Genomic DNA, 25,072 nt, shown 5'->3' with positions numbered 1-25,072 from the left:
AATGTTAATGGGACAAATAAACAACATGCTCCGCTCCAATGTCCTTGAACTTTCAACCCATGGCCTTGACCTCTCGTCAATACAAAGTGAGACTTTACAGATTGACTGCGTAAGCCTCCTTCGTCAAAGCACGGCTTGAAGAACCGGATGATTTTTGGGTAAGTTCAATACTCACATAGGACTTTATGCATTTGATCAGTCATGGATGATTTTTGGATACCTTTTAAATGAAAAGAGTTATTTTTTTTTCCCATATTTTTGGATACCTTTTAAATGAAAAGAGTTATTTTTTTTCCATATTGAGATTTATTTAGTAATTCCATTAAGTAGTCATATATGAATATATTTAATTAATTACAATGTATTGATTGATACATAAATATACATATTTAATTACAATGAATTGGTAGATGCATGGAAATATTTAATTAGTTATAATGATTGATATATACATGAATTCATTTAATTAAATATGCAACGAACCTATTTAATTTAGAATTCATTTAATTAAATATGCAACGAACCTATTTAATTTAGAATTCATCAAAACATTATGTATCAGTATTATTTGTTTTTACAAATTATAACTTGATCTAATTAAAATTATAATTTATGAGATTAAAAAAACACTCTATAAATTAATAAGTCCCACGGCTATTAATTTATAAAGATTTTACTATATTTTCCTTTGTCAAACAATCAATTCAACACAGTTATGCAACAATGGAATAGAATGGAATCAAGATAAGTTCTCATGTTCATTCTCAATACCATAACCGATGTGTTCTTATGTTAAAAATCATCATTTATGAAAGAATGCTCATCTATATAGAAACAAGTTTAACCATTCCCCCTCATTTCTAATCATCATGAAATAAATTATATTCCTTCTTTTGACAATACTACCTTTATCAATTTTAAATTTTGAGAAAATAGACCTCCCATACTACATGAATCAATTTGTAAAAACATAATTTATTCACATTATATATAAACATGATTACTAGAAACTAAAGTAGGTTTCAAGATGGAAGATGTGAATGATACTAGACAAATTCTGTATAAACATGGGTCCAAATAGACTTGAGACCTTAAATAACATAATGATACAACATTGAAAACAAATACAAACAGGCTCCTTTTGAATTGTTTTCTGTATTAGACCATGCTTCTAAATAAGGACACCAACAAATTTGCACACAAGTAGCAAAAGAAAGCCACAGAAAGGGAAACAGACCCACTGATATCTTCGGCAACAAGTCCATTTCCTGCGAGCATTGCTTCACACACGACACGACTGTAAAACCGCACCATCCCTGATTCTTTCACCGGCATTTCTCCTTTTACGACTATGGTCCTGCATTTTTCACAGAATCCGAGCTTTCTCTACCCAAGAAGAAAGATTACGATGCTGTGTGCTCATCTCTTTGGATCATCTAGGCTACCGGAAGCCAGCCTCTTATCATCGAGGGTACTCAAAAACGAGACCTTCCGCCACACTCCTTGCTCTTGCTGACCCGAAAAGTTTACCTACGATAGCAAGTGCGAAATCCGCTGCAGTAGCAAGTCCCCTGCCAGTGATCACCTTGCCATCAATAACTACTCGGACACCACTCACAGCATCATCGAGCATGTTTATGACAGAGGGATGGGCTGTTGCTTTCTTACCCTGTTTCAAGTAGAGCAAGTATTTATAGCTTGACATGTATTACAAATTAAGAAAGCAAAGAAAAACACACTAATTGTTTACCCAATTCATCACTACGTCCAGCCAGGGATTTTTCACTAATATTTTCGGATACAATTATATGGAGACTAGAAGACTATTTATATTAGAAATTCAACTCTAATAAGAATCCTACCCGAAACTGACTAAAACACCCTTAGAATAAAACAGGCTCCATAACTTATCAACATCCTACTCCAAAAGATAGATATAGATTGAAGTGACCGATTTACCTTTAGCAGTCCTTGTTTGTGAAGAACTGTAGGTGAAGAACAGATGGCTCCTAATATTCTGCCAGCTGATTGTTGTTCTTTCAACAATTTCTTTAGAATTCTAGATCTGTGTAGCTTCTCAGTCCCCAAAGTTCCTCCCTGTAATTTACGAGCAAGCAACGACTTAGGAGAAGGCCAGAAGGAAATGATTCCTCCTTCATGTAACTTGGGGAGGATTGAACAGAAACAATATATAACATGTAAAAAGTTGAGTTTCACGACCCCCGGACATGCTCCAACGGCAGACCAAAGATGGAGATGCAAAAGAAGCGAAGAAATAGTTAAAATGCAGGAAACAGTATACGAGTTTTGAAACCTTACAGGCAGGATTATCAGATCATGAATTGAATCTGCAGCAGCACCAATCATCTTGTCTGCCATTATCTTTGTCCCGCTGGATGCTAAAACCTGCAAGGATTTTTCCACCGAAGCAACCACAACATTTGCTTTTGCTCGTCGTAGAATATCTACAATGGACACCACTTCAATTTCTTCAGAACCATTAGCAACCAGAATCAGAACCTACAACATTTGCCACAACCACAAGCAACATTTAAAGTTCTTTAAAAGTTAGATAAAGCGTTGAGAGGATCAATTTATAAAATATACTAGTAATAGTAATTGCAGAAGATATTAAGGTATCGTAGGTAGCTAAAGTTCTTACCTGAGGAGGGTGATCAAAAGACCAGGAAACTTCATTAAACTCTTCCTTCCTAGAGTTATTATCAGCAACATTCAACAGCTGAGACAAGCAAAGTATTATCTCAAACTGGTAATGGTGGAAGCAAAAACACACAAGATGTACTGCTATGAACTAGCCAGAAAACAAAATACAATTTTCAGAACGAGAGAACTCTAGCAGCCCTTCACCTAAATTCTATGTGGTTGTTGCTAATAGAAACATATCTAGCTCTGAGGTAAAAGTTAAGAACTTCTTTTGAACTATGTCATCATTAGATACATATTCTCATCTCTCTTCGGTTAAGAATTACAATGAAGATGTCCTCAAAAACTAGCCACACTATTATAATGCTTATGACTTACATATTTTTCAGTTATATTCTAAACAAAGCTGATTCAGATTTTCTTACCATAGTGTCAGCAATTTCCTTGGCCACCAACTCACCAAATAGCTGTTCCACCAGTGACAGGGAAAACTCAAAACAAGTGCCAGGGCCTCGACTAGTTGTCAGCTCTCCCGAAACTTGTAAATTTGATTTGACAGCCCAAAAAGTGGGAAGCTTATCCATAAACGCAGGGTGACAAGTTGTCTAAGCACATATACTATGAGCTCATCATTAAATCAAACAATGCAAATATACACGAGAAAGAAAACGAGTCAAAGTTAGCCATCAAACCAATTGGAATTACCTGTTTCCTCTTAAGTAGCCCCCAAGGCAAAAGCGTAACTGCTGGAGCAGCACAAATCGCAGCATATAACCTCTTCGCCTCCGCGTGTTTTATTGTTATATCCCGAAGAACTTGGCAATCCCTTAGGCGTGCAGAGCCTGGCATTCCTCCCTATGCACATACAACAAAGTCCAGTCACGAGTAGTTTACAACTCGAAACTCAATACAAAGGTAAAGTAAAGTTACATAGCATAGAAGAACAAAGTATACCAATAAAGCTGAAAGCTAATAATCAATAACATTCAGTATATACATGAAGCAAGCTATCTAGAGGAAACAAACCGGAAGCGCAACAAGATCAAAGGTCTGATCAGAGCAAGCAGAGATAAAGGCATCAGCCACCAGCCTGGTGCCACCAGCCGCCTCAACCTCCAGCTGGTCCTCCACGGAAGCCACCGTGACATGCGCTCCTGACCGCCGCAAAACATCAATCATTATCACCGCTTCCATCTCCTCCGTCCCAAACCCAATTGGCACTAGAACCTATCACATTAATAATCATAATAATGATGACAAACTAGCGGGAAACCACAGCAAGAAACTTTATATCTCAGCAAAATCAAATGCGAACCAACAAAAGGGCACCTTTTTAAGAGGAACTGAAGAAAACGAGGATGACGTCTCGGGAGTTGGTAAGGTAATTCCGGTGGGTTTTGTCAAGCGTCGTCTAACGACGGGTTTCTCCTGCGTTTTACAGTTTCGAGTTGCTCCATTAACCGAGAAGCTTGATGATTGCACCACGACGTATACGGCCGCCGGCTTCTTCGGAGCAGCCACCGGATAAAGAGGCGGCAGTGTTAGTGACGGCAACGCCATTTTTTTGCTGAAATTGTTAATCTCTCTGTTCTTCTTTTTTACCTTTTTCAAGGGAAAAAAATGGCTAGTTAATGCAGTTGAAATTTTAAGGTACTAAACATAAAGTCATCAATAGCGCCCGTGGCCTAATGGATAAGGCGTCTGACTTCTAATCAGGCGATTGTGGGTTCGAGTCCCACCGGGCGTGTTTAATTTTTTATTTTTTTATTTTAATTTTTTTGCTCAATTTAGAAAAGAAATTCTTAACAACTACGGCCGGTCACCATCTCCACCGGCAGGGTGAAAGGGGCGGTCGGCTCTCCGGGCCACTTTTTCTATTTTTATGTTTTTTTTTTTTTAGCATACATTACGGAATTTATGAGAAATATATTATAGCTCACTAATTAAGAAATAAGTATCATCAATTTGATAAAAACCCATTTCTTAAGTTGCAAATAAGGCGTTGCTAACCTAGAAAGTTGAGGTCAGCCTTCCTCCACCGGCCTCCCATAAAGGGGAAAAAACAATTGAACTCTATGTTTGCATCCAAATAAATCTCGCCATAACTGCGATATAATCCAACAACTACTGTTAGATCATCTCTTTTTTAATTTTATTTTGGTATAAGAACAACACAGGCGTCAGCCTCCTTCCATATCTTCTTCAGGTAAGTAATATTCTTTCAACATGCATTCTTATAAGAAATCCATGAGGGTTTTCCCAGTTCGGATGGGTTTAGGAAAAAATATGGATCTTGAATTGGAATTTATTCCTTAATCAAGAATTTGATGATATTTCTTCATGTTTCTTGATTGCTGTATTTACTCCTTTAGATTCATTATTTTGTGGTTGTTTAATTAGTGTAGAAATATCTGCAGCATTATTATGCATTTGTCTGATTTTTTCTTCTAATTGTGTTTGAATTTAGGACTTGTTGACAATGTGGAGCTGAAGCTGCTATCTTATTCTAATTTTATGCATTCTCTTTTGTGCATCCATTGAATGTTCGCGTTTCATATTATGCTTTATTGCATCCATATATAGGAGGCAATTTGTACTAGTTCAACCTGTTTGGTAGGTATCCAAAAGGGATTTTGCCAATCCTAATAAAATCTTGTTTATAGTAATGTGTAGTCATTCGGGAATTAATTGTTTTCTAGCTTGTACTAGACTTTACAGGTTGTAGTTTTTGCTTGGGTGTGTTATCACTTAATAATAAGGGGTTCTGTCCAGTTATATTTATTATTATTTGAACTCTTCTGAATTCTGATCAACAAAAGAGTTTGGAATAGAATAAATTTGACACTTTATATCTCCCAATATGAATCAAGACTCTAGAGTAGGCCCAAAGTTAACACTTTATATTTGCCAATATGAATCAACACTCGAGATTAGACCCGAAGTTAGCACTTTATTTTGCATGGGAGTGAGTGCTTGTGGTGAATCGATGTTGGATTTATCTTACTGTTTATTTCTGGAGTCTAAGTGCCCTTTTTGCTGCCTGTTTTTGTGTTGTTCTACTCAATTTAGTGTAAATTATTCCAATTATTTAACCCATGGAGATTCATGATCTATCCTTAACATCAGGAAGGTAGAAGTCATTTATCCATTTAAATCAGTGATGTCGAGCTCAAATACATCTACATTGCTGTTTCCATCAGAATACTCAGGACATGGCCCAAAGCAATCAGAAAGCTCAAATGGAAACCGATATCGACCTTTGTTGCATCAAAGTTGGTGCTCCTCTCAGGGTCCTGTTGCTATTCTTTGGGACATGGAGAACTGTCCCGTGCCAAGTGATGTGCGGTCTGAAGATGTGGCTGGTAACATTAGGATGGCCCTGCGAGTTCATCCTATAATTGATGGAGCTGTAACAATGTTTTCGGCATATGGGGATTTTAATGCTTTCCCTAGGCGATTAAGAGAAGGATGCCAGAGAACTGGTGTGAAGCTCATAGATGTCCCGAATGGACGTAAGGATGCATCCGACAAGGCAATATTGATCGACATGTTCCTTTTTGCTCTTGACAATCCTCCACCATCTTCCATCATGCTGATCTCAGGAGATGTTGATTTTGCTCCTGCTCTCCATATTCTAGGTCAGCGAGGATATACTGTAATTCTTGCTATTCCTTCTAGAGTGGGGGTGTCATCCGCCCTTAGTAATGCAGGTAGGTTTGTATGGGACTGGCCTAATGTTGCTCGTGGGGAAGGTTTTATGCCTCCGGCTAAAGCAATGATTCCATCTCGAGGAGTTGCAGGGGATCTTGCAGGGCTCTTGGTGGGATGTCATATTAACAATTATATGGATGGTGAAAATGAAGAGGAGTCTATAGTGTATAGGGGGATCTCAAAAGGCTACTGCAGCACGAGAGATTTATCTTTTGTATCACGGTCTGCATCCGAGCATAAAAGTATTCCAATTGCACTGCCCTCAGATCCTATGATTTCTCAATCTCTTAGCCTTCCGTCTAGCTTGGATGAAGTTTCATCAGGAAACCTTGCTTCAAGTAAACAAAACGACTCGACTTGGGTGCAGCCAAGAGATCTAAACGATTTAAAGGGCCAACTGATAAGGTTGCTTGAATTGGCAGGTGGCAGTTTGCCTCTGACCCGACTTCCGGCAGAATACCAAAAATATTACGGGAAGCCTCTGTTTGTTTCTGAATATGGGGCAATTAAGCTTGCGAACCTCCTTAAGAAGATGGGTGATGCGATTGCTATTCAAGGAAAAGGCCAAAAAAAGTTTGTCTGCCTCTATAACACTAAATCTGGAGCAGTTGGTACTCCTGTAATTTTGTCTAGGAGGGATAAGAAAGAAAAAGAATCTCAGGAAGACAATGTTGATGCAACGGCTGGAAGTGGCTCCTCAGATGAGTTCTCAGGTGACGAAACAGTAGTAGGAGGAGGACATGATGGTAGGCAAGAAGAAGAAAGTTCTAATCTCGAGGTTGTCAGTCAATCTCTAATTGTTGACACATGCCTGAACAAATTTAAGTATGAGCTTCAAGAGATCATGGTGAGCTACTCTTGCCGGATATTTCTTGGTTCTTTTGAGTCCATATACCAACAGAGATACAAAAAACAACTGGATTATATGAGCTTTGGTGTGAATAATCTGGAGGAGCTGTTGGAAAAGGTGCAGGATGTGGTTCTCTTGCAAGAGGAACCCATAAGTAAAAGAAAGTATTTGTTTGCTGCTTGTGGCTAAAAGAAAATGTCGCTCCTGCTTCATTCATTGTAGGAACATCTTTCTCACCTGAGGTAGATCCACTGCTTCCTTAATCCTAGTCCTCATTCTTTTAGTACCTTCTCTTTATTTTTCAACTAGAAATGAGACAACATAATGACTGTATACTGTGACTACATTTGATTTTTTTATGAATAGGTGCGTATAAAATGATCATTGAGACCCTCATCTAGGGTGCTGAGTCTGATCAAATGATTAAACCGCAAATTGGAGATCTTTCTGTTTGTTGACTTTTATATTCATTGTTGACTCATGATGATAGAAGTTACTATACTGTATTGTCATTTAATTAAGGAGATGTTTGCTTTGTGATTGTGCTGTTTTATGTTAGAATTCTGGTAGTCAGATGAAACCTCTGGTTAGGTTCAATGCCGATGAAAGAAGGATCAAAGTTTGGTGAATTAAGCTTCATCCACACGTAAATTGGCTTCGATGGGGGGCTCAATCTAGCAAGAATTCATATAGTGCTAAGGAGAAGAATCCCTCCAAGAGTTCATGAATAGTTGAATAATAATGCTCTCTTCGTCCTAGTTTAACGTCCCAAATTTCATTTTTTGGGAGTCCCATTTATAATGTCCCAACTAAAAAAAGAAAATAATTTACTATATCTACTCTCTCTATCCCTCTCTCTTATTTTTTCACTACTCTCTCTATCTCTCTCCTCATTTACTTTATCTATATTTTCTTAGATTGCGTGTCCCATTTTTTTGGTACATTATTATTGGGACAAAGGGAGTAATAATTTCGCAGCTTTTATTTGATTTGGGTTAATGTTACAATGAAATTCTGTTTTGTTCACGGTTATTGATTTTCGGTAAGCTATCAACGTGTGAATTGTGAATTTGTGTGAAGGCAATCTCAGAATTATGTAGGCATAGACATGAGATACGGACCATATGTTTCTTCAATGCTTTTTCCCCTTCTTAATTTGTGGCATAGCTGCATAGGATGCTTAAGGATCTAGGTCTTCTATGGGTATTTCCACTATCGATACATGATTTATTGATTTATTCTTATCAACGTCGAACTTACTTAGTATAATGGGTCATGGGATCACCATGTTGGTTTCTATGGTTAGAAAAGATTACATGAGATTTTGAGAACTTGGAGGAATCCCTGATGAAATCTTGGAGGATTAGAGTTATAGTTGGTTGGTAGTTGTCAAACCTCAAAGTTTCCTGATTCTTCTAGTTTTCATACTATTATGGTGTGGAGTAGGCTCTTTAGCTGGTCAATTATGTTCCTTCTTCAAGATACCTTGTCCATCTGTAGCATCTTTCCTTTATAATTCATAAGAATTTCTGGTCTCATATTGAAAAAAGTTCCGCATAAATAATTGATCCTGCTTCTGAAGATTCCTCTTTTTATCTACACAGTTTCATTGTCTCTATCACTAACTTAAGGTTCTGATGACTTTGCTCGGTTTTCAAATGCATTGAGGTCGGAGCTGACCTATTAGTACTGCTTTGTTAGTTTAGAATATTTGTATTTCAGTATGAGCTAACCATATGCTGTCAAGCACATAGCAGTCAGCCAATACTGGGCATATAGATTGACACTCGTCATTTTAGTTTCTTGGTTTAAGTATAGGGAGCCTTTAATAAAGGAGGGTATGGGCCTGTGAGCAAGGGGATGAATGAAATCAATTATGAAGGGTAACGGGATCCACCCACTATGCTATGAAATGTAATCAAATCTATGGTGTTTGGAGATTACACGGTGATTACTATTGAAACTTGTCATTTTGGTTACTCTTTTCTCTTATTATTTCCTCAGGATACTGATTGGGAATTGCATACCTACGAAAGTGCTGCTCAAGAATTTTCAAATGATGGGATAAATATGTAAGTCACTAACTGTGCATCGTGCTCTGTGATGTTCACTTAGCTTTTGTGACTGGGAATTTCATGATGTCCCACTTCTAAGAACAATATTTTCTTTTTGTAGATTTCTCAAGTACCAGAGTTTTGAAAAGCATTACTGCATCTGTAACGATCCCATGCTTAGTTAGTTGATAAATTGAAGGCAAATGGCATCACATTGGCAAACTTTGCTGTAGTTGACGCGTTCCATAAATAATCCTCTGAAATGGCTCCAACTTTTCTGCAGCTGAAGTCAAATTCTGCATTCCATTCTAATGGGAAGCATTGGATGTTAATGATCTTTTCATATTGGTTAGGACTTCTGCTTCTCGACATTAGGGTTCGGTTATACATTAGCATGGAAAACTCATCTCCGCGAATGCTGCATGTCTGGTTTTTGACCTGCTGATGAACGAAAGAATCGGGAGATTCAGGTACCGGTTCAGCTTTTGCTTGTAAGGCAACTGAGGTTTCAATTTATTGTCATTTGCAAACTTGGGATCTGCTCATCTTCTACACCTGCTTTCTATTCTTTGAAGATATAAGTGAAATACTATTAGGAATCGTTTGGTTCGAGCGATAAAGAATGACTGATAAAATAATCCAACTTAATTAAGACTTAATTAAGTGTTTGGTCTGCATGATTCGGCTCGTGATGGATAATTTTGCATATAAATCACGCAGTTGGATAATTATTTCACTTTAAAATTGGATTGATTATTTAATCATCCTTCAATCTTATTAATTTTATCTATCTTATTTATCTCATCCATCAAACCAGACGCCCCCTTAGTTGATATGGATTTGTGTATTACCTATGGTAGTAATTTAGGGTCAGTGGCCTGTAAAACCATGAATCCTATTTTGATTTTAGCATCTAACAAAAGATTCTGCGTATAAATATTTAAATTTTTTAATTTGTTCTGATTTTAACTATGGGAACAATATTTGGCCACATGTGTAGAATCATGCTCAAAGTTCGTGGTTTTACAGGCAAAATTATTTGTTAGAGATTTAAATCGGAATATGCTCAAAGTTCGTAGTTTTTGGTGCCATTAACCCAATAATTTAGTGGTTCCATTGTAGAGTCGGTCGTTCAATGAGTTTTTATTCCTTCAGCATTTCTGTATTTCTCATGTTTTAAACTCTTCGCTAGAAATTCTTCCCACTTGCCGCTTTCTACTATTGCCCCACAAAATGATCATAAATTCTTCAATAAGTCTTATGCTCTTTATTGCTGGGATCATTATGATTGTTAAATAATTTTTCGATTGTATTGCTTTACTATTATCGTGGGAAATCCTGCCACACAAAAAAAAAAAAATGAAGAGGAGATAAGGTCCATTAAAATTATTGCACTGAATCACTGATGTTAGATTTCCTATATCTCGACCCAATTATATTAATAGGTGCGAAGCACGAGTCTGTAATATGTATTTTCAATCTATATAACCACGAACATATCTAAGAGGGTGTAGAGATTGGATGTAAGTTTTTATTCAAAGCCTACTCAATATTTTACAAAATGCACTATGAAGTTATCTACTATACTATATATTAGTTTTTGGGAATTAGATTCCTATCAAATTACTAGAGTAGAAAAGTAGAATCTACAAGATTTATCTTTTCTCTCAAATAATATATGCATCTTTGACTGTTTATATTAATTAATTACCACTAAATTAAAGCAAACGGATTTTCGAGGAGAAAGTGTTCCTGCAACAATAGACATGGCTTAGTAAGGTGGAATGATTGAGTGGCTCCAAGGTATTGGTGTGAATTTCACTAACACCTTTCATATTGAAATATCGTTTACAACAAATAAAATTAGTAGCGAATATAAAAAAAAATGTGAATTTTCAAATAAAATTCAACATGCTTATTTCTAGTAAGGAAAATCACATGATATGTAAAAGGTTTTGATTTTTGTGGATTAAACGAAATGCTATGATGCTAGTTTGCTTTAGGCTTAGGTTTCCATTGTCTATATATTCTACAATAATGACAATAATGCTGTAAAAAGAAAACATAAGAAGACTTAGTTGGATGCTGTCTCCACCTTGGCATAATTCAATTTCATCATTTATGTTTTTGTTTTTTTATGCTCACGGAAGAAATAAAGCATCAATATTATGCCTAATACTCATCAAATGGAGTGTGATGTGAACCAGCCATCCACATTCTTTCGTGCCTAACATATCTTACAAAAATCTTCACTAATAAAGATATTAATTGTCCAACATTTTAAATAGGGTTAATTACGCCAAAAATCATGAACTATACCCCAATTTCTAACTTTTTCATGAACTTTTTTTTTTATCAAAAATTCCCTGAACTTAATGTGTTGAACAATTTTTTCATACTTTTTTCTCCGGTGAAGCTCCGGGCTGACTTGTCGCCTACGTGGTAATATCGAGCTGACGTGGCGTCTACTTGGACTAAAAATTGACACTTGGAAAAAAAAAAAAAAAAACTATTCTCTTTCTCTTCCCCCCCTTCTATGTCCGGCGAACACCACCGCCCCACCAGATCCGCCGCCCCCTTTCTCTCCACCGCCCACCGCCTTCCCTTCTCCATGTTCGGCGAACTCCTCCTCCATGTTAGAAACAGTTACACATGTATTCTCTTCGTTTGCACGGTGGTGGTTAGGTTGTTGTCCAATCGAAGCGCAGAGGACGTAAGAAGGTGGGGGATCTGGAGCTCTGCGGCGACAGCCCTATGGCTGTGCAGTCGCCGGACTTCGAGGAGAGGGGGTAGGGTTTAGAGAAGGGCAGAGCAGAGTAGAGTAGAGCAGAACATAGTAGAGTCGAGCAGAGTATAGAAGAGTAGAGCATAGTAGAGCAGAGCAGAATAGAGCATAGTAGAGCAGAGCAAAGCAGAGCAGAATAGAGCATAGTAGAGCAGAGAAGAGCGGAATATAGCGGTGTTGAGCAGAGCAGAGCATAATAGAGCGGCGTTGAGCATAGCAGAGCAGAATAGAGCGGCATTGGCTCTTCGCCGATGGTCGTCTGACCGAGAGAGCGAGAAAGGAGGGAAGAGAGAGGGCGAAAGCAGATCCAGCGCCCCAACCTTAATTTCGTCTCCCCCTTTTCCCCCACCCCAAACCTTAATTTCACCTCCTTCCACCCGCCGCCGCACTAGATCCGGCGCCCCTGCCGCCGCCCACCCCCTCAGATCCACCCCTCTATCCAAAATCGAAGAGACATCAATTGTTGCTATAAGGTTAGCGTTCGGCGCCGCACGAGAACGGGCAATAGCAAACCAATACCGCGCGAGGTCGCTGCTGCAAACCAGCACGCCGCTGCACTGCATCTCCGGCACTGATCCTCCGCCTCCGTCGATTTCCTCCGCCTTCGCCTCCGTCGAAATTAGGGCTCAGAAAGGGGGGCTGATGTTAAACGACGTCGTTTACCTCCAATTAAACGACGTCGTTTCAATTCTCCACCGGCGATGCCATATCATATATCCGGTCACTTAAAACATGCCATGTCAGCTATGAATTTGGGGATTCTTGAAAGTTATGGAAAAATTGTTCAACACATTAAGTTCAGGGAATTTTTAATAAAAAAAAAGTTCATAGAAAAGTTAAAAATTGGGGTATAGTTCATGATTTTTGGCGTAATTAACCCTTTTAAATATTTATATTTAAAATCCTTTTGTGCCATAACTTGAACCCATCTGTAACTTGCGTTGAATATTCTTGACTTGAAAGAGAGAAATACGTTATTCGAAATCTGATTGCTACAATTACAATCAAGAATATAAATTACTATTTATACTTTTTGAGGGTGTCCGGGTCAATTGAGTAGAAATTCTCTAATGCTGAGGTCAGTATAGATCCAAGACAAACAAAGTATTTTTGATAATCAATATATAATACCGAATCTATTCTATTCTGCAAACACCGAGTATTATATAATATTCATAAAGTCCATTTTTGTTACTCTAATATTTTTCATAATCTGTATCTAAGTCCGCAACATTTGTAAAAAGCGAAAAGCAAACGAACCTTTTATTTTTATTTATTTATTTATCAAAATTTAGAGTGAGAGGGGGAAAAAAGGGCTATGAAAACTATGAGTATAATTGCCCTATATATATGTAATTGACTAGATATTTGTATAATTACACTCTTGTAAATTAAATTGGACAAATGTAAGTTGATTAAGACTGAAAATTCCACCCTAAATGAATGTAAGAGTAAGATATCAAAATTCTCAAATAAAATACTATGATAAAAGTGATATAAATGGACCACCTAATATAAAAATTAATTAAAATCCCAATCAATCGCTACAAAAATCAAAATAGAAAGAGCTACACTATTATTTGAGAATATATCGAACCACAATTTTTTTTTTTTTTTTGAGAGGTATCGAACCACAAATTGAAATAGGAAAGAGTTTTAAAAATTAGGCATAAGACATATCCAGAAGCCCACTAAACTTTAACCACTTTACACCCTACTTGTGCTAATATAGGTCATCTCTTTGATTCCGCTATGTGTTACAAATTTTTATTTTATAGTATAAGATGTGGACTATATGCATATATTCATATTACTTTTACACGAGTATCACACAATGATGAAAAAAAGGCAAAAATATCAAACTAGAACTAAAGTAGAAATTCGTGCGGTTGGTTATAGAACTTCCTTAGAAAACAATCATATATATTGAGAACTTCCTTAGAAAACAATCAAATATATTGATTCTTATACCATGGAAAGTAAAATCATCAAAGGTGGTGAAAGTATGATTTGTTCCCAACCCTGATCAATCATTGAGGAAATTAAGGTGGTGTGAAATTTAATCAAAGGTCGATTTTCTTCGATTCGAAAACAAAATAAATACTTATTTATGCGAACCGTACCCATTTAAAGAGTAATATATACCCACAACTCAAATAATAATAATAATAATTTGTGACAATAGTAGGTACTTGAGTGTTTTAATATGGAGTTTTGATTCGTCGTCAATTGTATGTATATATGCAAGCCATTAATTCGTTATATTCATCAAATGAGAATAAAAACACTTTTTCTCTCTGCATTTTCTCTATCTTCTCTGCAAATTTCAATTGTTCTTACTTAATTTTGCTCGATTCATATTATTTTCTACAAATTTGTTGTTGAGATTTAAACTCGACTCAACAATAACTAATATGTATATCATAATTTTAAAATTCAAAAGGCATAAAATTCAATTAATAGATAGAAGATGCATTAGTACATCAATGAGGCTATATCGCTATATATAATTAATAGGTAGAAGATGCAATACGGAGTATTTATGTATTCAAATACGTGAGTTTGTTTCTCAATGTTTCATTACGTTATCTAAACATAAATGCACTGCCACATATATATATATACTATATTTTTTTTTGAATCGGCACTGCCACATATATTTGAATGCATATTTAATGTATTACTATATCTCATCAGATGTATTGGGGTGCGGTTATAGTGAGAACCACACTTATCGTGAGAACATAAGAACCATTAAAATCAATGCATCTACTATATAAATTAATGCATTCGCTATTAAATTTAATACATCCGAAAATAATAAATTTTTTGCTCCCTTCAGGATTCGAACCCAGGATCTGCATTCATCCACCAAGATGATGCATCCACCGTAGATCTTGATGATCGAATGGTTTAAAATGGTTCTCTGTTCTAATTTTATTTAGTGGTTCTTATTTGAACCTCTCCCGATGTAATGTCTACAAAACATACATACCAATGCGTGAGGGTGGAGAAAACTAAATGCAGCCGAAATTTTAATGGCAACAAGGTAAAGACAATAAGATGTGAATTACTTAAAGCTTATAAAATATTTCAATAATTTATAAAATATAATTTCTCAAGAACTTAGAGCATCTCCAATGCATGGTGTCTTAGGGGGTGTCTTAGATGATGATCCCCACCTAGGACACACCCCTCTCCAATGCATTGAGTCTTAGAGAGTGTCTCAGATTCTCATTTCCACAAAATACATATTTCTACACTTTTATTTTTAAATTTTCAATTTCATTAAAATTAAAATTAAACATTACAATAATTAAAATAAAATTAAAGACATAATTAAAAAATTACATAATTTTAATAATTAAAAAAAATTACAATAATTAAAATTAACAATAAATATTACTAATTTAAATACAATACAATGAATTAAATAACAATAATTAAAAATTGGGCTAAAAATTAAAAAGAATTTAAAAAGTCAAATTAATTTTACCTACACATCCACCGCCCCACCCCACTCTTTCTTCTTCTTTTCCCCCCATCTCTCCCCTCTCTGTAAATTTTTCATTTTTTTTCTTCCCCCATCTCTCCTCTCTTCTTGTAATTTTTCATTTTTTTTTATTTTTGCGCGTCTCCCACACGCGACCATCTTTTCTCTCCTTCGCCCTGGGTCTCCACTTCGACCCAGCTTCGAATCAGGGCGCCACTCCAGCGCGGCCACCACCTTGGCGACCCGGATTGACCCCCCCTTTGCCCCCGCGGTGGAGATGCTCTTATAAGTTGTCAAAGTGTTTGGATAATTGAGCTTATAATCTAGAGAGGTAATTTTTTTAATAGAGAGAGAAGAAAATAGAAGAGAGATGAACTTAAAATGGTTTATGATGAAAATAAAAAATTACTACTATAATTGAATAATATTTGTAAAATGATTGTTGCATATAAGATTATCAAAAAATAAGTTGTGCTATAGGAACTTAAGCTCTTGAAACTTATTTTTAGAGTTTATAAGCTAGCTGTTTAAAAACTTATTTTGTTAAACACTTTAAAGGAGCTTATAAGGTGATGACTGGTATGTAGGAATGGAATTAGAAGGGAATAGAATGAATTTTGAAAAGGAATGACAAGGAGAATGGAATGGAATGGAATGAAATGAAATATAGGATTCCTATGGTTGGTATTTGTACGGAATGAATTGATATGAATGAAATAAAATTAACATAATAATAATAATAATAATAATAATAATAATAATAATAATAATAATAATAATAATAATAATAATAATAATAAATGAAAGTAATAATAATAATTATTATATTACTTTCATTTATTATTGTTATTTATTTATTTATATATATTGTTTTATTATTTATTATCATTGTTTTACTATTATTATCATTTATTATTTTACTATTAAATAATTAATCTTTTGTTATTATTAAAATTATTTTATTATTTTTTCTAATATTATTTGTTATTTTACTATTAATATTATTTATTTATTGTTATTATTAATTTTTTTTATTATTTTTACAATTATTATTATGTATTATATTAATAATATTAAATTATTTTGCTATTACTTATTATTATTATTATTACTATTAATATTATTTATTTATTATTATCATTATTTTATTTTTACTATTACTCCCTCCGTCCCCAAAATAAGTTCCTCTTTGGGGACGGCACGGGTTTTAAGGAAAAATGATAAAGTGTATTGATAGTGGAGAAAAATATGTTATACTCCCTCCGTCCACGAAAAACATGCCACTTTGCTTTCGGCACGGGTTTTAATAAAATGTGAGTGAAGTTGGTAGTGGAGTAAGGGTCCCACTTTAAATGTGAGTGGAATAGTGTGGACCCTACTACTAAAAATGGATGTGGCATATTTTTCGTGGACGGACGAAAAAGGAAATTGTGGCATGTTTTTCGTGGACGGAGGGAGTAATTAGTATTGAGAGTGGTGAAAATGTGAAAATGTGTTATAATTAGTATTGGGAGTGGTGAAAAAGTGAAAAGTAAGAATAAATAAAGTATTATTAGTGGTGGGGTCAATGTCCAAAAATGGAAAGAAAGAAAGAGGAACTTATTTGGGGGACGTCCCAAAAAGGAAAAAGAGGAACTTATTTCAGGGACGGAGGGAGTATTATTTATTATGATTATTAATTTTATTATATTATATTATTATTATTTATTATATTATTATTATTTAATTAAGAAAATAAACTTTTATTATAGAGTAATCTCATATCCGTGGGAATACATAATACCATGGGGGAGGGGAGGAATGACTAATCCCATATGCATGAGAATAGGCATTCCATCGGTAATGACGATTCCCATTACAAAAACCGTACCAGCCATAGGATTGAGAATGGACGCAGGAATCACCATTTCATTCCTGCGTACCAGTCATGCCCTAAGCTTTTAAACAACTTATAAATTATTGTAAAGAGCTTATAAGATCAGCCAAATACCCTCTTAGTTAATGTAAAGTTAGAACAAAAAGATGCCCACCCCTGTTACATCTATGTACATGTATATGGAAGCCACCTCATTTTAGGTTGGCAAAATGTCCTAAAAGTTAGTTAACAACCAATATCCACAACTTTAATTTCCCCCTTTTCTTTCTTATTACCCTTTGACAATTTTTTTTTGACTGAATTACCCTTTGACAATTTAATTTCGATTTAAACTACAATAACATTTAACGTAAGTTGATATTTTCGAGTCCCTTAATTTCACTTAGTACATCTTTCCAATAAATAAAATTCGGAGAAGTTGTGACATGGCAATGGTGGAAATACCATTGGAGAGGGATTAGTAATTGGGATGCAAAAGAGAGGAAGCACAAATGCTTCTTGAGAAAAATACTAGTATCTACAATTCCTCCTAATGGAGTCTATTATGATTTGCACGTACAAAGTTCCATGTAAACATTAGTCATGATTAAAAAAAATGTAGAGAGAGTCTCAATTATGGCAAATAATTTCCATATATAATAACAAAAGTTAGATTACTATCATTTTGTAAATGAGACAAGTCGATTCAAATTCATTTCTCTGTTTAGTGGCGCAAAATAAGTTTAGTGCTGTATTTGAGCTCAAATTCATATGAATTACTTAAATTATATGTTGACCGTATGCTTATTATCACAAAATGATAGGTTAAACGACGACGAAAATCAAGAAAAGAGGTATATATAGTAAGAAATGATGAGGAGAAAAAGGTTGAATGACAAGTCGGTAATGTGTTGGGTGGGGCTTAGCTGGGGAGCATGTGCCTTCGATTCTTCACGCTCAAACCGTATCCTCTTTACCCCTTCTATGAATTATCAAATTTGGTCAATTATATCAAATGTTGTTTTAAGTATCGTATTTATTATATATTTGCAAACTATGTGATCCTAGCATAAATAATTACATTAAGTATTATGGATTAATTAAGGTTTAGTACATTACAACTAAAGTTTAATTAGAATAGATGCACTATGTATGCCTTCCTAATTTATCCACCACTTTTCGTATCTTTATATATATAAAAAGCAAAGTAAATGTCAATAAATTTAATTTGAAGGGTAATTTTGGAATTGAAAAAAATATACCCACTACTCCTAATTATCTAACCAACCCGAAATATGAGAAACAAATTTATAAACCAACTTTTGTTTCCATTTTCCAAAAAAACCGTATCATTATTTTATTTCCTTTTTTTCTTAATGATATAACTTATTGTTTTTATTTAATTAAAATGTAATTTTTTTAATCAAATTTTGTTTTCAGGGATGCTATTTTTTTATAACCAAATTGATTATTATATCTCTAAACAAACTCAACAAATTTAATAGGAGTATTAACAATATAAATATAATTGACTCTTTTTAAAAATAATGTAAAATAGTTGAACTTTTATTTATGTTTAAAAATTTAATTGACTCTTTTATTTATGTAAAAAAATTATTGATAGAATAAAATAATATTACTATCAAAATACATCAAATTATTATAATTTATTCTATGAAGAAAATTATAAAATTATTACATTTGAAAGGATAATATATATATATATATATATATATATTAGTTTTTAATTAATTTTAATGTCCCTTAATGGGTTACAACATCCTTTTAACGTTTTGTAATTTTTTCTCATCGTTATTTTTTTATTTATGACATTTCGATTTTCCGTATTAAATAATCTTATTTATTTTACATTGAAAATTTGTTAATATGACACAATGTTACTATTATAAGAAGATGATATTACTCCCTCCACCCATAAAAAATAGGTCTAAAAGGGAACAACACGAGTTTTAATAAAAATAGTTGAGTTTATTATAAGTGAAGAAAGGATTCCACTTAAAAGTAGTGTTAATAATGATTATTAATTAAATTGTGAGTGGAGGAAGGGGTTCATCATGTGATAAAAATTTCTAAAAATGAAAAGTGACTAATTTAATCTCATTCTTAATTTAATCTCAAGTGCTCATTTCTTATAATGGTAGAACCTTTTTCCATTACATAAAAATCACCACTCATTTTATGAAAAATTATGTTCACCAATAGTGTCATTTTTTTGGTGAATTGAGGAAGTATATTGTATCAGTATGTGTAGCTCACGCAAGTTAAGAATCATAATCACCGCGCATCGCGCTGGAGATACACTAGTTTGGATAATAGACGATGATCTAGTATCTATATTAATGGTAGAGGCTAGAGCATAGAGTTCCCCTCTACTTAATTTAACTTAATTATTACTCTAGCTAGACATATGTTTATTTATAACAAATATTAATCCATCTGTCTCAATTCAATCGTTAATAGTATCTATGCATAAATGTTAAAAAAATGAATAATTTTATAATAAAATAGGAAAGATAAATTAATTTTGTTTAAGAATAAAAAAAGCACGAAAGAGAAAAGAATATTTGTAACTAAAACTAGAGATAATTATTTGTGGACCATAATAATATTTGATGTAAATAATAAGTTATACTATGATAATATTTATTTTATACATATTATTTTTTCAATTTAAAAAATGACTTATTAAAATAGAATATTCAAATAAAGAAATGTTGAGTATTAAATTTGGAGGGAAATAATATTATGAAGTGAAAATATAAAAATGAGTGATCATAGAGAAAAGATGACAACCTGTCGGCCCGCACATTCCTCTATTCATCTTTGACCGTTGACCGTTTGTCACTTCCTTCAACAGCAGTCAACACCAGACCCCAAACACTGCACAGAATCAAATACTTTCGGCCTACTGTTACAAAAAAAACTAAAACTAAGTTATCTCGTTGATTTATATTGTTTATAAACAAATTAAATTACTTGAGAAATACTGCGCACAATTCAATACCTTATCTGAATAGACATGAAATATAAATCTGCAAAATATTACTACTTTGTCTACGAAAACAGTATATATATAACATTATGTTCTATACGAATTTTAATAAAATAATTTATAAATGTGATTTTAGTGAATAATAGATCACATCACACCAAATAAAAAATTGACTTTAGTTGAATTATTAGAATTAAGTGTACACTATAGGTATTTTTTTAGTAGATAAGAAGTATTTGTAAGATTGAACTATAAACATAATAACTTATTCACGAATGTTGATGCATTAATGAAATGAACTACTTTTATCCTTCAAATTTCCACATTTATAATTGAGTTTCGAGAATTGCTCTCAAATCGATATTAGATAATATATTGTACTCGATTATGTGCATCGATGTAGATTTACTCATACATAAATTTCATCTTATCGTTTGCCAAAAAAAAAAGAGTAATTCTATTTGGATTAAATTGATCCGGATCAATGCTGATAAAATAATTATAATATTAAAAATAAAAATAAAAATATATTTTTTCTTAAATATCCCTAGTAAAAATTTATCAATTTTTTATATATAATTTGAATTATATATAATTTTATTTGAATAATTTAACATAATTCTAAAAATGGCAGGAAAAATTATAATATTTTAATTTAAATAAATTACCTTTTTTAAAATAAAAATATCCACTTAATGATGACTTTTAAAGAAATTTTAATGATGAATTATATTCAATTAATAAATATATAAATATAAATAAGATCAGTCAAAATTCTTATTGAAAATACAAACATTTAATGATTTTTTTATCCCTATATATATATATATATATATATATATATAGGTGAGTTTTAGTGATGAATAAGGTAATATATGATATTGAATAACGATACTAAAAAAATTGGTAAAATTTTCGCTCGCTCCAGGATTTGAACCTAGGTAAAAAAAAATTCTCTCCAAATATATATCAATCATATGATGCATAAAATAAAATCAACACATACAAATCAATCTAAGATCTCACCATATATGAAGAATCTCATTGAAACCATTTTCTATATGTATATATATATAGTTGGTTTCTATAAGAAATGAAGCTTATACAAGAAAGGAAAAAACATTGAACATGTCAGTAATGCGGTTGGACATACCAATAATTTTATTGAACGTTTGGGATTTTTGGGGTTCGAAACCTGAATACGTTCAACACATTTACAGATATATTCATTAAAAATCTGGATATGAAATTTAATCTTAATTATTGACCGTTCGATGGATCATGATCAATGGCTGAGATTGTTTCTCTATTCTTTGAAAATATTATATATATATATATATATATATATATATATATATAGAGAGAGAGAGAGAGAGAGAGAGAGAGAAATGATCCAATGGGAATGAACAAATGAACAAATGTGATAAAAAATGAGAATGAATATGCAACGTCAGATTTTCAAATATCATTATTCAACAATATATACTGATTTATTTATTAATCTTATTTCTCACAAAAAATAGAATTCTCGCTGTAATTATGAAATGAAAAATATATAGAAGATAAAAATATTTTTTTTATGTTAAAAATTAAATATTTCCATCTTACAAAATTAAGAGCATAATTATGGGAGTGTTACACAATTATGTAACTAGTGGAAAGTTTGATGATTTTGATATTTATCCGTGGCATTGAGAATCGATTGTAGAATGAATGATTGAGCAGAATTAGAGGGTGTTTGGCTAAGCTCTTGGAGCTTATAAGATGTTTCAAAAGTTTATAAGATGTAATTTTTAAGAGCTTATAAGTTGTTAAAGTGTTTGGATGATTGAGCTTATAAGTTAGAGAGAGAATTTTTTTTAGAGAGAGAAAATCAAAAAATAATGAATTTGAATAATATATGATGAAAATAATAAATTATACTCCCTTTGAATAATATATAGTTGAAAAATATTTGTAAAATGATTGTTGCATATGAGATTATAAAAAAATAAGTTGGGGTAGAAGAACTTATTTTTTGGGAAACTTATAAGCTGTTTAGGAGCTTATTTTGTCAAACACTTTGAAGGAGCTTATAAACTCCTAAACAACTTATAAGCTGTTTTGAGGAACTTATAAGCTGAGCCAGCTCTTGAGATTATAAGATGTTTCAAGAGCTTATAAGATGTAATTTTTAAGAGCTTATAAGTTGTCAAAGTGTTTGGATAATTGAGCTTATAAGCTAGAGAGAGAAAATCGAAGAAAAATAAACTTGAATGATATATGATGAAAGTAATAAATTATAGTTGAAAATAAAAAAATAAGTTGGGATAGATGAACTTATTATAAGCTCTGAAAATTTATTTTTAGAATTTATAAACTGTTTAGGAGCTTATTTTGTCAAACACTTTGAAGGAACTTATAAGCTCCTAAACAGCTTATAAGCTATTTGGAGGAGCTTACAAGGTCAGCCACTCGGTAAACAAGTTGTTTTGATGCTGGTTCCAGCAAGAATTGAGAGGCAATGAGTGGAAATTGAAAGAGAAGGCCCCACTCACATTCCCTTTGACTACTAACCCAACCATGGTTAACAACATAACCATTAACCACACGTGTGGAGGAGGAGAAGCATAACATAACATAATGGTACAAATCCGTCAGAATATAAATGTTTCCATTTCCTATATAAATCCAGCACTCCCCCAACAAACTTGAAGAGAATTTACACTCCTCATCCATCCTGTCCCTCCAACTCAAAACGCACAAGAAGAAGAAGAAGCAACAATAGAGTTAACATGCCTGCAAGCTTTAGTTTAGAGCCGTTGGATATCTCGGTGCATATTCCTCACCATTTCCGGTGCCCGATCTCGCTCGAGTTGATGCGCGATCCGGTCACCGTTTGTACCGGTCAGACGTACGACCGCTCAAGCATAGAGGCCTGGGTGGCCACCGGCAATACCACCTGCCCTGTTACAAGGGCGCCGCTCACGGATTTCACTCTCATTCCCAACCACACCCTCCGCCGTCTCATCCAGGATTGGTGCGTCGCCAACCGCTCCTTCGGAGTAGAGCGGATCCCCACTCCCAAGCAACCGGCCGACCCGGTTTTGGTTCGTACTTTGCTCCGGCAAGCTGCTTCCGGTCCCTACAGCCTCAGAGTTTCCGCGGTCCGGAGATTGAGATCGCTCGCGCGTGACTCCGATAAGAACAGGATCCTTATCGCCGCCAACAACGCTCGTGAGGTTTTGATGTCCATCGCGTTCGCGGATGTAGGCCTGGATTTGCGCCATGACTCGCTAGCGGTGCTGTCGGTGTTAGCCCTATCGGAAGAGGAGTGCGTGCGCGTCGCTTCCAATTCGGAGCGGGTCGGATTTCTGGTCAATTTACTGTTTCATTCGTCGATCGACGTTAGGGTTAATTCGGCGGCGGTTATCGAGAACATCGTGGCGGGAATCCGCTCGCCTGAGCTTCGGGCGGAGATCAGCGGCGCCGACGGAGTGTTCGACGGCGTCGTCGGCATTTTGAATTATCCTTTCATTCACACGCGCGGGTTGAAGATCGGGATCAAGGCGCTGTTTGCGCTGTGTCTGGTGAAGCAGCACCGGGGCAAGGCGGTGGCTGCGGGGGCGGTGGACGCGCTGATCGACAGGCTGGCGGAGTTCGAGAAGTGCGACTCGGAGAGAGCGCTGGCGACCGTGGAGCTCCTCTGCCGGATTCCGTCCGGCTGCGCGGCGTTCGAGTCGCACGCGCTGACGGTGCCGCTGCTGGTGAAGATAATACTTAAGATATCCGGCCGCGCGACGGAGTACGCGGCGGGGGCTCTGCTGTCGCTCTGCTCGGCGTCCGAGAGGGCGCAGCACGACGCGGTGGCGGCTGGCGTGCTGACGCAGCTGCTGCTGCTAGTGCAGAGCGATTGCACGGAGAGGGCGAAACGTAAAGCGCAAATGCTGCTCAAGTTGCTGCGGAACTCCTGGCCCGATGCTTACTTCGCAAAAACAGATGATTTCGCCGGAAGCGAGGTCGTTCTTTTTTAATTTATTTTTTTCCCTTCATTTGAGGATTAAAAAGCCTCTTAATTTTTGTATCGGAGAGAGGTAAATTGCAAAAGTTTTAGAAAAATTGATATAAACAGAAATAGATCAAGAGTTGAGAGTATGAATTAGATAGCGGTACATAAGGAAAGCTAATTTGTGAGGATTTTGTAATTAAGATTTGTTTTCCGACGAAAATATTAAATTTTCTGCTGAAGTTAGTAAAATAGTTTACTCATGAATGTCACTCTAATTCTATGGTAATATTTAGAAAACAAACCTTCAACTTTTCTCTCTGTCCACCTATTTTTAATGGAAACATAAATATAATTTTATTGGTTGGAGGATTAATATCATGGTGTAAATTCAAGATTTTATTGAGTCTTAATGAATTTTATGGTCTTATATATCTTTGTTAGAGGAATTATGAAGTTTATGACCTCCAAAGTCCAAACCACGGACATGAATCGGATGGATCACTTGAGTTATTAGATAATTTCTCCAGCTATACAATTCTATCATTAATTCTTTAGAAAATTTAAAATATTTCTAGAAAAATGAATCATGCATTATAATTAGCACCGAAACCATATCTCATGCTTTATAACACTTTTCATTTTTTTAAATTTCAATTGTC

General features: G+C 34.5%; 3 protein-coding genes and 1 non-coding gene across 8 annotated transcripts; 3 read left to right on the top strand and 1 right to left on the bottom strand.

Annotated features, from left to right (window-relative positions):
• Positions 1-959: 959 nt before the first annotated feature.
• On the bottom strand, positions 960-4,430 carry LOC131000846 (protein DJ-1 homolog C). Its single transcript, XM_057926966.1, has 8 exons — positions 3,994-4,430; positions 3,691-3,891; positions 3,370-3,519; positions 3,090-3,269; positions 2,663-2,740; positions 2,320-2,520; positions 1,960-2,097; positions 960-1,669 (listed from the first exon to the last, which is right to left on the bottom strand). The coding sequence occupies exons 1-8, from the start codon at positions 4,222-4,224 to the stop codon at positions 1,463-1,465; spliced, it is 1,386 nt and encodes a 461-aa protein (XP_057782949.1). The 5' UTR covers positions 4,225-4,430; the 3' UTR covers positions 960-1,462.
• Positions 4,339-4,411, top strand: TRNAR-UCU (transfer RNA arginine (anticodon UCU)). Its single transcript has one exon. It is a non-coding gene; the product is annotated as a tRNA-Arg (tRNA).
• A 139-nt stretch (positions 4,431-4,569) lies between the features above and the next one.
• LOC131000838 (uncharacterized) lies at positions 4,570-9,809 on the top strand. 5 transcript variants are annotated; one of them, XM_057926946.1, is made up of 4 exons: positions 4,570-4,870; positions 5,865-7,467; positions 9,230-9,297; positions 9,401-9,809. In XM_057926946.1, the coding sequence occupies exon 2, from the start codon at positions 5,978-5,980 to the stop codon at positions 7,412-7,414; it is 1,437 nt and encodes a 478-aa protein (XP_057782929.1). In that variant the 5' UTR covers positions 4,570-4,870; positions 5,865-5,977; the 3' UTR covers positions 7,415-7,467; positions 9,230-9,297; positions 9,401-9,809. The 5 variants fall into 5 exon arrangements, with proteins under 5 accessions (XP_057782929.1, XP_057782930.1, XP_057782928.1 ...); XM_057926947.1 differs by having other exon boundaries at positions 5,865-9,139; XM_057926945.1 differs by having other exon boundaries at positions 5,795-7,467.
• Positions 9,810-23,068: 13,259 nt separating this feature from the next.
• On the top strand, positions 23,069-24,652 carry LOC131000854 (U-box domain-containing protein 26-like). Its single transcript, XM_057926974.1, has one exon. It carries the CDS (start codon positions 23,200-23,202, stop codon positions 24,436-24,438), a length of 1,239 nt encoding a protein of 412 aa, XP_057782957.1. The 5' UTR covers positions 23,069-23,199; the 3' UTR covers positions 24,439-24,652.
• The last annotated feature ends 420 nt before the right edge of the window (positions 24,653-25,072 follow it).

The sequence above is a fragment of the Salvia miltiorrhiza genome, chromosome 8 (genome assembly GCF_028751815.1).
Source record: "Salvia miltiorrhiza cultivar Shanhuang (shh) chromosome 8, IMPLAD_Smil_shh, whole genome shotgun sequence".
Classification (NCBI taxonomy): Eukaryota; Viridiplantae; Streptophyta; class Magnoliopsida; order Lamiales; family Lamiaceae; genus Salvia; species Salvia miltiorrhiza.
This window is presented reverse-complemented; position numbering and strand designations above follow the sequence as displayed.